General features: G+C 35.8%; 1 protein-coding gene across 1 annotated transcript in view; it reads left to right on the top strand.

The window, feature by feature from the left end:
• Positions 1-1,649: 1,649 nt before the first annotated feature.
• LOC148950500 (extracellular sulfatase SULF-1 homolog) overlaps positions 1,650-12,657 on the top strand; it is a 60,320-nt gene continuing 49,312 nt past the window's right edge. The window contains exon 1 of the mRNA XM_089091884.1: positions 1,650-1,831. Coding sequence (XP_088948010.1) covers positions 1,650-1,831 — 182 coding nt within the window. The remainder of the gene's footprint in view (positions 1,832-12,657) is intronic.

Here is a 12,657-nt window from a genome sequence, read left to right as displayed (position 1 = left end):
ATAAGTGTTAGATCCCCGTAAACCTACTGATATTTACCACAAAATTTAACTTCTATATTAAAATGCTACGAGAATAAGGGCTGATTTAGACGTGTTTGATTGATATGATATAATGTTTCTTTTCCTAAATTTAAGGAAAGAAGTTCCATTATATTTCAATTCAGTTTTTTTTCATAAGTTTTTGGGGGGAGGAAGAGGGTATCTGATATTTGGGATAAAGCTCGAGTCTATCAAAGATATCCTCAGTTTTAATTAGAAATACTGTCTAATAAGTTGATCCGTAATAAAAAAAAACATAAGATTAGCGCTAATATACACCCAGCCTTTCTTTTAAAGAAAGGAGGGCAGAAATTTTTATGGGAGGGAAAAAATCTAATGTTTAATATTTGCACCCTTATGGCCATTTATCCTGAATTTTTTGGACTGGTGTGGAGCAATTCATATCTATCGATGGGTTTTATTTCCTGAAACATCCACCTCAGGCTAAAGGAATTCATTTAAGAGTTAAAAAATGGAAGTGAGGGGAGGGAGGATCTCGTTTAGGAATAAATTCTAGGGTTCTATATAACTCTATTCATATACATAGTGTTGGAAAAAGTTTTAGATTCTTACTGGAATGAAAGAAAACTTCTAAAATTCATTTTATGAAACTATTTAAAATTTCTCGTGCTACTATGTTTTCATGGGTAAATTTAAACGGCGTAATTTTTACATGTTAGGAATTAGCATACAAAAAGAGATTCTGCTGGCATACTTACTACTATTGCCTCGGCTATTGCTAGTTAGTTTTCAAGAGTTGGGATGTATACTGACCAAGGCCGCTTTTCGCTTACTGTGCATCAACATGAACGGTTTGACATGAAGAACGGCGTCCAAGAAGTTGCAAACAACAAAACCAAAAATGTGTTAAAATGATCAAAAGTGACTATTCGTTTTTCTAATTCTATAAACAACTAACTGTAAAGAGCTGTTACAGAATTGTCATAATATATATATATATATTTATATATATATATATATATATATATATATATATATATATATATATATATATATATATATATATATATATATATATATATATATATATATATATATATATATATATATATATATATATATATATATATATATATATATATATATATATATATATATATTTGTGTGTGTGTGTGTGTGTGATTTCCGATAATGTCTTTCCGAGTAGGAGATTTGGCCCTGGCGAAGTTGCTCGATATCCGCTATGGCCTTTGCGTATTATTAGTATCAGCTGGGAGGAACAAGTCGGATCAGTTCAGAGCACTTTGTTACGGAACACACGATCTACAGATAGTTTTACAGTCAAATCTTTTGGACTATGGTCAGCATGCAGCTACGGCGAAACTGTCGAAAGAAAATACGGTTCTGTCAGCATTTGATGAACTAGAATGCTTTCCCGATATTTATTTAGAACACACCCCAAAATCACAGAGTAGTGCAATTCCAGGGGCTAACACTGTTACAAATTTATTTGAAAAGCTGCTACTGAACATGAGCTACTGCGGACAAAAAATAGTATATTAACAGAGATTCAGAAAAAGTAAATGAGAAAAGTGTACAGAGTAGTAACAAGTTCCTTAGTGTAGAAATTATTGTGAGTGAAGTGTATGATGCTACTAGCATTGAATACAATCCCAAATTTGCAAGAATTGAAAAACCTGCTAAAAGATTTTAAAAGTCAGATGGAGTCTATTGATTCCCGTATTTCGAGTGTTGAAGCGGATGTTGATAACTTAAAGCAAGATTCACTGCTAGAAAATCTGGTTTTCCAGGGTGTAAAACAAAAACCTGAGTAGGGTAAGAGGTACCATTTCTGTACCCTGTATAGCAATTCCTATGTTATTTGCGTACGGCACGTTCCATGGTAGCTTTCCAAGGCATAGTCTACAGCCAGCGGTTATTTGGCAGTGTATAATGTGGTCAAACAGGTTTTTTTTTCTCTTTTTGTTGTGAATTGCACGAAGAATGTAGGTCATGAGTTCACATACACATTCTTAAAACTACATGTGATTAAATATGTTCTAGAACTACGTGCTATTTGCTTATATGTTGTTGGTACCATTCCAAACGAGTTTTTTTTTAAACCAGAGTGGGTTTTTTTTAGATCAGAAACCAGTTTTTAAGGCAGCCAATCAGATAATTTGTTAACAATTCGTCATTTAAACACCGTATAAAGTGTTCAAACACTACATTCCAATTTTCATTATGCTTTAACACATTGATTATAGCACATTACATTTTATTAACTTTGAAAACAATGGATATTTCTATTTTCAATGTGAGTAAACTTTCATTTTTTATTTACAAAAAAAACAAAAAAAAAACGTTTTACTAGTAAATTCAAATTTCAGTGGGGACTTAGCCCCCTCCCCTCCAACAATACAAAATCTTAAGAAGATGATGCGTATATTCGATAGAAACAGCAAAGCACGCTTTTTTCTATTATGTAAAACAAAAAACTCCCTTTTCCATTACTCTGTTAGGGGGCATAATTCTGTAGTTTTAGTTCTTTTTCGTTCCATAGAATCCTTTCCCAATCCCGCATTTAAAATGTACTATCTTCTTCCGCTCTAAATAAAGCCATCTGTGTTTAACATGTTACCAAAGAGGGGATGATTTCAAAACAACATTTGGCATGCGTCTTATCAGGATTAAGAAAAAAAAAAAAGACGGATATGTGCGATTCAAGGCTCATTGACAAAAGAGTTTGTTTTTGACCAAATTAGACAGATATTTTTCCATTGTATTTGATGAAAGTAAATGAATTTCATAGATGATTAAGAGGCTTTTATAAAAATATATGACAGGGAAGAGGGTAATTAATCAATTCTAACACAGTTTATCTTTACTTGGCATCCGTTAAAAACGAAATTTTTGTGTTAAATAAGTAATTCTTGTATCTTTTAAAAGAGCTTTACGGGGTTTGAGAGAGACTCTGTTCCCTGATTCCGTGTGGTTAGAGGGGATTCTTTGTGCAGACTAATTTTTTCTTCTGTAAAAAAGGGAATTGTTTTTTTCCATACTAAATTTTGCCTTCTTTTGAAGAAAGAGGATTCCTACAATTACCCTCCCCTGGAAAAGAGAGCTAAAACTAACGGTCTTGTTCCAATACAAAAAGTGGAGATAGACGGTTAAGCGGGGGCCACTCATATCCACTCCAGACCGACGCTGCCTGCTCAAAACTCACCAGTGCCAGCTCCTATGCAGCTAGGTCGAAAGCTGAAAAGAGAATGGATAATTGCTCACATGATGGGGAGCCCCACTGCCTCACCTGTACAAGCCAGTGACATCGCCACCCCATCTATGCAAGAAACGGACGGCACTCAACAGCAGTCTGAATTTGGAAATGTGAGTATTTTCACCTCTAGCTTCTACCTATTTCTATCCAACTTTTTGTTTTTTTTTAAGTATTTTCTTTTCGCCATTTTTCAACACTGTAAAGTGTATGTCAGAGATATTAAAATATTAATCTCCCCCACCCCCGACCATTGTTTTAAATTTCTCTGCCCCCCTCAGAGATAGCTGAATATAATGTATTTTTTTATTAGCAAAGAAAGCACTCTTTTGCGTCTTTCTGAACTTTCTGTGGGAGGAGGGGGTAACTTTTAAGTTTTAAAAATTAGTTTACGAGTAGAAAAATGCTACACTACAGATAAGGCTATTGTGTTTTTCTGAATTTTCTGAGGGAGGAGGGGGGTAACTTTTTAGTTTTAAAAATTAGTTTACGAGTAGAAAAACTCTTCACTACAGATAAGGCTATTGTGTTTTTGTGAACTTTTTGAGGGAAGAGGGGGAAACTTTTTAGTTTAAATAATTCTAGGAGGAATTGGGTTTTGTTGGATGGTATGGAAAAATGGTACGTGTTAAATATTCGGGAAACATACGAGTAGAAAAATGCTTCACGACAGATAAGGCTATTGTGTCTTTCTGAACTTTCTGAGGGAGGAGGGGTTAACTTTTTAGTTTAAAAAAAAAATTTGTTTACGAATAGAAAAACGCTTCACTACAGATAAGGCTATTGTGTTTTTCTGACCTTTCTGAGGGGGGAGGGGGTAACTTTTTAGTTTAAATAATTCTAGGAGGAATTGGGTTTTGTTGGATGGTAAGGAAAAAATGGTACGAGTTAAATATTCGGGAAACATACGAGTAGAAAAATGCTTCACTACAGATAAGGCCATTGTGTCTTTCTGAACTTTCTGAGGGAGGAGGGGGTAACTTTTTAGTTTTAAAAATTAGTTTACGATAATAAATACTATTCAATACAGATAAGGCTTGTAGGTTTTTGTGAGATTTCCGCGGGAAGAGGGGGTAACGTTTTAGATTAAATAATCCTATTAGGGCTAGGTGGAAGGTTGTAGGTATGGGAAATTGGAACTTTTCAATTATTCGGTCAACATAATATTAGAAAAATGCTTCACTACAGATATGGCCTTTGTGTCTTTCTTAACTTTCTGTCGGAGGAGGGAGTAAATTTTTAGTTTAAAAAAAAAAATTTGTGTACGAATAGAAAACGCTACACAAAAGATAATGCGATTATTTTTTTCAGAACTGTCGGAAGGAGGTGAGGGGCACTCTTTATTTTAAATAAGTCTAGGAGGACTTGGGTTGTGTTGGATGGTATGGAAAAATGGTACGTGTTAAATATTCGTTAAACCTACGAGTAGAAAAAAAATGCTTCACTACAGATTAGGCCAGTATGTTTTTCTGAACTTTCAGAGGGATGAGAGGGTAAATTTTTATTTTTAAAAATTAGTTTCCGAACAGAAAAATGATTAACTACGGATAAGGCTATTGTGTTTTTTTGAACCTTCTGAGGGACGAGGGGGTAACTTTTTTGTTTTAAAAATTAGTTTACGAGTAGAAAAATGCTTCACTACAGATATGGCTATTGTGTTTTTGTGAACTTTCTGAGGGAGCAGGGAGTAACTTTTTAGTTTAAAAAATGCTAGGAGGAATTGGGTTTTGTTGGATGGTATGGAAAAATGGTACTTGTTAAATATTCGGTAAAGAAACTAGAACAAATATGCTACACTACAGATAACTATAATGTGTCTTTATGAACTGTCTGAGGGAGGAGGGGGGGTAACTTTTTTAGTTTTAAAAATTAGTTTACGAGTAGACAAATGATTCACTACAGATATGGCTATTGCGTTTTTGTGAACTTTCTGAGGGAGGAGGGGGTAACTTTTTAGTTTAAATAATTCTAGGAGGAATTGGGTTTTGTTGGATGGTATGGAAAAATGGTACGTGTTAATGATTCGGGAAACAAACAAGTAGAAAAATGCTTCACGACAGATAAGGCTATTGTGTCTTTCTGAGGGAGGAGGGGGTAACTTTTTAGTTAAAAAAAAATTGTTTGATAAAAAAAAGAAAAAAAGAAAAGTGTGTTATAATTGTGATAAAACTTTCGTCAAAAGAAAAAAAAACTTAATCTATTCATTTTCTAGTTTCAGGGGGAAGCTGTGAAAAATTCTGCATTCCCTGGCCCGAGACTTCAAAGTATCATGGGTAATTGTTCCCTCTCACCGGATGATGATGTTAGTGAAGGTATGTTATTTGGTATCCCCCTGGATTTTCAATTTACATCTGAAGAAATGGACAGTCTTATACAAATTTTTGGAACTAATCCTTCCGCGGACATATTTAACGACAACTTTACTATAAGTGAATTGGATCCTGTATAAATAGGTACAGGGCATGGAAATAGTGCTATGTCCCCGGAATTACGTGAATTTTATTTGTTAGAATCTGCTCTAGGTCACTTGCAAACATACAGGGTAGATTTTAATCCCCCCGAGGAAAACGCGGTTGACGGAAGCATTATTTTAACAGACCCCGTGAATGTTCTCCATAGCTACATCGACAGAATTCAAGCACAAATTGAGATTCGGATTCAGACCTGGGGGGTCAAGGGGGGTTAAAGCATCAATAAATCAAAAGGTTTATTTACAAAAGGGGACATCTGGGGAAATTTTTTATTTTAATTTTTCCACTGGCAACCAGAGTTTTTACCCTGGTCAAAACGAATTTGAGAGCAACTTTTTTAACTGGGTAAATAAACTAATTTCGACTTTGGACACGTTTAATGAGAGGGGAAGTGGGTCCACAATTTTATACATTGAATACATGGATCTGAATATCAGTAGATTTAAAAAAACTTTATTTTAAGGGGGAGCGGGTAGTCGACAAATAAAATGCTACCCTGATTTGTCGGCTACCAAAGGGGTTCAGGGTTTCAATTATGAAACAGGACTGCAATGCTTTATGTACACATTTTTAGCAGAAGGCCATAAAACATTAAAAAAAGATTCAACAGTAAAAAATCTCGACGGACTTGCACGTAATGGTGGAAAAAATTTCCCTAAAGTAAATTTTGATTGTTTAGAGGGGAAGTATTCGGTGTCCTTGAAAGAAATAAGCATATTCGAGAAAGCAAATGAAAATCTTGGGTTGGGGGTGGTTGTTCTCCAGTATGACACAGAATTTGTAAAAGGGGAAAAAAACCAAATAAAAAAGGGGGTTTGTATTCAGTGAGGACACCGATGGTGGAAAATGTTAAAAATTGGGTTTGGGCCTTTTACAAACCTTCCAAAGATGTAAATTCCTATGGTCATTTTTTCCCCGTTACTTTAATAAGTCGACTCAGATCTCAAGGCGTTCAGAAAGCGGAACGTCTCTATCGCCCAATTTGCCTTTTTCCAATTAGATCCGAGCGTAGATTCTCAGACCACATGGGGCTTTGCAAAATTCATGGGAATCAACGGATTGAACTGCCGGCAGAAGGCAAAGATACTTTACAATTTAAAAATTTCCAAAATTCCTTTCTACAAGTTGATAAAGTGTCTTTAAACTGTGAATCAAGACTGGTTGAGGTATCAGGCCAATTAAGGCAAAATAAAGTCAAGGAACACAAACTAGTCGCATGTTCTTGAGCAAACGCCCGTCATAATTCTAACAATAAAATGCACTTGTAAGAGTTTTTTTTTGGCTATGGACGAAGTGAGTAGTATTTAAAAGCTATTGGTATCTGTAACAAAAACAGCAGACAGCGAAATTTCACGCTTGCGTCACATCAAGTACCTAATGATAATGTCAGATAAAGAGCAACTGGCGCTAAAAAAGGGGAAAATTTGCTGGGTATGTAGGGGTACTCTTGCCCCAAAAGACGCGGTCCAGGATCACAATCACCTTATTGACCCCAATTCAACAGGAAAAAGTAACTTTCGAGGGTGGGCTCACAATTCATGTAATTTAAAAATTAAACAGCAACTTTTTCTTCCTGTTTTTATACATAACTCTAACTACGATCTAAAGTATGTGCTACTAGCATTGGTACATCTTCAAAGAAACGGAACAGTGGTGATGCATGGGTGATAGACAGCTTTACCTACAAAATCATACCTAAATCAGCGGAACAGTTGCTTGTTTTGGAATTTATGTGGAAATTTGTTGAAGCCGATGTTGAGTACACGAATAAAATTCGCTTTTTAGATTCCTACAGTTTTTCCCCCAAATCATTGAGCAAATTAATTCAAGTGCAGAAAAAAGATGACGGCTGCAACGCTTTCCCCCTTCTCAAGCAATAATTTCCAAATGATTTATATGATTTGTTGACGGTCAAAGGCATATATCCTTATGACCATTATTTCTCCATGTTGAGATTTGCCGAGGAAATTATTCCTTTGATTGAATCGTTTTACGACAGTCTTCCCGATTGTAGGTGCACCCCCGAGGAATACAGTTCTGCTAAAACAGTACGGGCAGAGGGAGGTTGTAAAAAAGCGTTTGACTACTGCAAGCTGTATTTGTCGAGTGACGTGTTAACTCTGTTAGACATTATGTGTAAAAATACGGACAAAATCTATGAGGAGTTTAATCTTGATTTGGGCTATTATTTTTCATCTCCCCATCTAGTGATGGACCTTATCCTAAAAATGAGTGGAGAAGACATCGTGCTGATTACAGACATTGATCACCACCTGCTCATAGAAATGTCAATGAGGGGTGGATTTTTTTTTCACGGGGACCGTATATTGGAAACTGATACAACAGGAGAGAAGACGGGGACAAAATCGAATGCAGTTTCTCTTGATATGAATTCTTTCTACCCCTCGGCCATGTCCCATTATGTGCTACCTTGCGATGACTGTAAATGGCTCAATGACCATCAAGCTCCCCATTTCCCCAACATTGACAGTGTTGAGGAGAATGGACCGGTTGGATGGTTTTTGGAAATGGATAGAGAGACACCAGTCGAGCTTCACGATTCAGTAAAGAATTTGGTTTTCCCGTGCATCAATAGATCTGTGACTAAGAACTCTTTGAGCCTCCGCAATAGGCCTTTAGTAGAGCTGGACGGATTGCATTGGACACCTTCAAAACAAAAACTTATTGCTGATCTTCTGCCAAAAAAAACATAGTTGTACATCATGTAGCTTAAAAATGGATGTGCAACAACGGTTTCAACGTCACAAAGGTTCACAGAGCACTCCAGTTTAGCCAAAAACCTTATTTGAAAACGTTTGTTGACATCTTTGTCAGGAAACATTCTGAAGCACAGACGGAGGTCGAAAAGCAAATTTATAAACTTATTTCGAATTCGGTCTTTGGAAAAATGTGTGAGAGTGTTTACAATAGAAATCGTTGTGACGTCGTGACCGATCCCAAACAATTTGTTCGAATTATTACCAATCCAAATCACACTTCCTTCACAATCATTGGCCCGGACATGGTACTATTGAATAGGAAAAAAAGACGCATTGTCCTGAATAAAATATTGCTGCAGGCAGTGCGATCTTGGAGATCTCTAAAAAGCTCATGTTGAAATTCTACTACAATGTGGCTAGGGTACAGTGGCCGGAAAAGGGGCAAGTAGAGGTCTGCTACGGGGACACAGATTCTCTACTGTTAAAAGTAAAAACCCCAAATCTAATTGATGATTTGGCGCACGGTGAAATTATCAGCTCACGAATGGACTACACCAATTGGAGTGGTCTTTACCCTGAGCTAGTAAAACGTCAGGCGCCAAATCAGCTTTTATTTTTTAAATCTGAACCGGGAAGCAACTTGATGTTCAGTTGTGTTTTCTTAGGCCCCAAAGTTTAGCTGGTACCAACAAACGGCGATGGAATAAGGTAATGTTGCAAAGGAGTGCAAATATGCTATGTAGATAATAATTTCAAATAGACCAGCTATAGGACCTGCATTGTTAAAAATACAATTCAACGAGCCAAATTGTTGGCAATTCGTTCTCTTAAATACAGGAACTTTACTGTAAATGTAGAAAAAATTACCATGAGTACCATTTCCGACAAGGTCTATGTTTGTCAAGATGGTGTGACCACCCTCCCCCTTGGTCACTATTTAACTTCAGACCGGGCCGAATGTGTTACCCATAGGGAAAGTCTCGGTTTAAACAAAGTCCTGTAAATTATTTCCTAAAACCTTTGGGGGGGGCCTCGCAGCCTTTGGTGGGGGGGGGGCCTCGCGGACCAGGGGGGGGGGGGCGGACGCCAGCAGGGGGCGCACCGCCACTATCAAAGTTATCTTTTTTTTTTACTTAGAGCAGATTTTTTTTTTTTTAATATTTCATTTAAAAAAGTGATATTTTTTTTTTCAAGTGCTCTCTAATTTAATGCTGTATTTTTTTCTCTATATAAAAAAAAGTGAATTTATTTAAGTGTTGTTTTTTTTTCTCAGTGTGCCGATATAAATGTTGTATTTTTTTTATAAATAAATTAAAAAAAAAGTGTATTTTTTCATTTTTAATGTGCTTTTTTTTTCAATGTATTGTTACTTTTTTTTATGTATATAATAAAAGAAAATATGATTCTTTATTCGTCTTCTTATTCTTCTTGAAGAACAGAGTAGTAGTAGGGAAATTATTTAGTCATTAAACAAACATGGTCTACAGTTAGTTGTCCAAGGGATCTTTTGAAGGGAACTAGTATCAATTTAAAACACCATTCAGATCGTCTCTGTGTGGACCGTCAGTGTCGGGCAAAAAAACACTTTAACGAAAATAATAAAAAATTGCGATAAAATATTTGTGGGAAAGCAGAAAAAAATCTACGATTGCTGTTGTATTTGGCAGGAGTCTTATAATAAAATAAAAGCAATTGCTGCCATGGGATTGGTGCAGATACAATTCATACAGGGACTTGATGTTTTCAGTATTATTGAACCAAACTCTTGGCTGATCATTGACGATCTGGCTTAATCTGTTGAACAATGGTCTCTGCAAATGCTGCAATTGTTCACTGCTCGCTCTCATCATGAACAGATTTCCGTTACTCAGGTTCTACACAACCTCTTTCATCAGAGCAAGTGTATGCGAACACTTGCTTTGAACTGTACCTACTATATCATCTACAGAGTTGTTCGTGATTCTAGCTCGCTAATAACGCTCAATAAACAGATCTATCCAGGTTCCCCTAAATTTCTGCTCTCAGCATACAATCAGGCAACTAATAAACCCTACGGCTACATCCTATTGGATCTTAATCAAAATACACCCAAGGATCTGCGTGTAGCCACAGATATTTTCAACAATGAAATTACAGTATATCTCCCTGTGAACACTAAAAAGACCTATTAGTCGCTATCATGACACTGAAGAAACTACATGAAAATAGACATTTGTTTTCAGTTCTAAGCACTTCAAAACCTCCGCTTAGGAAATCAATACTCAAACACGGTATTGACAATGATTTCATTAATCTAATATCCGAACTTTATTTAAATTTGACCAAGGGTAATGTTCAACTGCCAGAAGTAGTTAAGCAACAGGCGAAGCAACATCGTTGCATTGTAACTACATGGGCCTCTAAAAAGGAAGGAAAGAATTTTAAAAGGAAATGACTTCTTCAGGCCGGCGGTAGATTTTTCAAGATTTTGCTGCTGATAATTGCAGGACTTGTAAACATTTTTCTCTAGTGAGAATGGCAAAAACCTCTAAATTGACTCCAAGAGAACTCGCTATCTCACCCGTAGAACACTTTGAGAACAATCTGAGTAAAGTCCTTGACAATGAAAATATAGAGGATGATAAAAAACTGCTTTTACTTCAAGATGCACTTCGCCGAGTGGACAAACACAAGTCCTATCGCTCGAAGCCCACTGCTGCTGCTGCTGATCCCAAAAAATAATCATCTCCTCAGGATTCTGCTGGAACACAATTAACTATGTTGTAATTGTTTTATATTGTATTTAAATTTTGAATTCTTAGGCCCAAAACTAAGGTTTAACAAAGAAAACGACTCCTAACCAATCTCTTGGAAAGTGGTCATATTCAAGTTGAGAGCAATGGGGAAGGGATTATAATTCAGGGCAAGAGCTATAATCTACTTGATTTAATATATGACATGGTTACAAATCGTAAAGGACTATTATCATTTGACACTCATCTATACAACTTTCTAAATACATTAAACTTCTCCAAAAGTCTTATTGGCAATAGACAAATTCTAAAAAAATTAAATGAACATGCATCATCGTCATCATAATCAACAACATTGACACCATTAAAAAATGAACTTGAAGAAGAAGATTTTAAATCAATTTTGGAAAATACTAGCACACCACTGGTAGCTAGACAAAAGCGAAGACGTATCAAGTCAACGTCACCATCAACACCACCAACAGCCAGTATACAAAAGGGTAGTGGACGTTACATAACGTGTTTACGTTCAAAATGGTTGAAGTTCTGAAAGGTGTTTATGAAAATATTGGTGAGGCGGGGAGTTTAAGTTCCCCCACCACTCTTTCCAAAGTCACTGGTGTTCACACTAAAAGTGTACAAGACTATCTACAAAATGAATCAAGTTACACTCTGCATAGAAATCATAGACTTCGTGCCAATCAATATCGAAAAACTAAAGCCTTTTACCCATTTCATACAATTCAGGCGGATATCTTGGCTCGAGATGACATTAAACGGCACCACAGTAAACTACACAAGTGCGTCCTACTTAAAATCAGGTCTTATAGTTATTAAACTCGTGCGAATTCATCGCAAATAAGTAAGTTAATTGACGTTACTTAGGCTTGAAACAAAATTCTCGATCAAAATTCATATACAAAAATTCAAACGGATCGCGGTAGTGAATTTGTTAATCCCCATGTTGCAAAAATACTAGAGAAATACAGTACATTGCTCTATCATCGTCACAGTCCTATAAAGACTGTATTGGCCTAACAATTGACAAGAACTATTCGACTTTTAATTTCAAGATATTGTACATTGGAAAATGTACTGAATTTTACATTTTATTTAAATAAAATAAGGTTTATACATAATCCACGACATTCTAGCTTATGGCCAAGCTCAGTAAAAACAGAAGTCAACTGTGTTAATTTTTTTAAAGTTTAAATTTTCTTCGTACAAAATTTAAGTGAATAAATTGTCACACAGAAAAATAAGTGCACTTTTGGGGATACTGTTCGAATTAATATAACAACTAATGTTTTTGAAATAGGGGAATTACTTGTGGTCCACGGAACTTTTTAAAGTGGCAAAAATCTTAGACGAAAAACCCTTAATTTATCGACTGCGTGATATCAAAGATGAAGAGATTTTTGGTAGCTTTTATGACTATGAATTACAAAAAGCTAAAACTG

Source organism: Artemia sp. Qi Xiang Cuo, chromosome 7 (assembly GCF_049724085.1).
Source record: "Artemia sp. Qi Xiang Cuo chromosome 7, ASM4972408v1, whole genome shotgun sequence".
Lineage (NCBI taxonomy): Eukaryota > Metazoa > Arthropoda > Branchiopoda > Anostraca > Artemiidae > Artemia > Artemia sp. Qi Xiang Cuo.
Note: the sequence above shows the minus strand (reverse complement) of the source record. Positions and strands in the feature narration are given on the sequence as shown.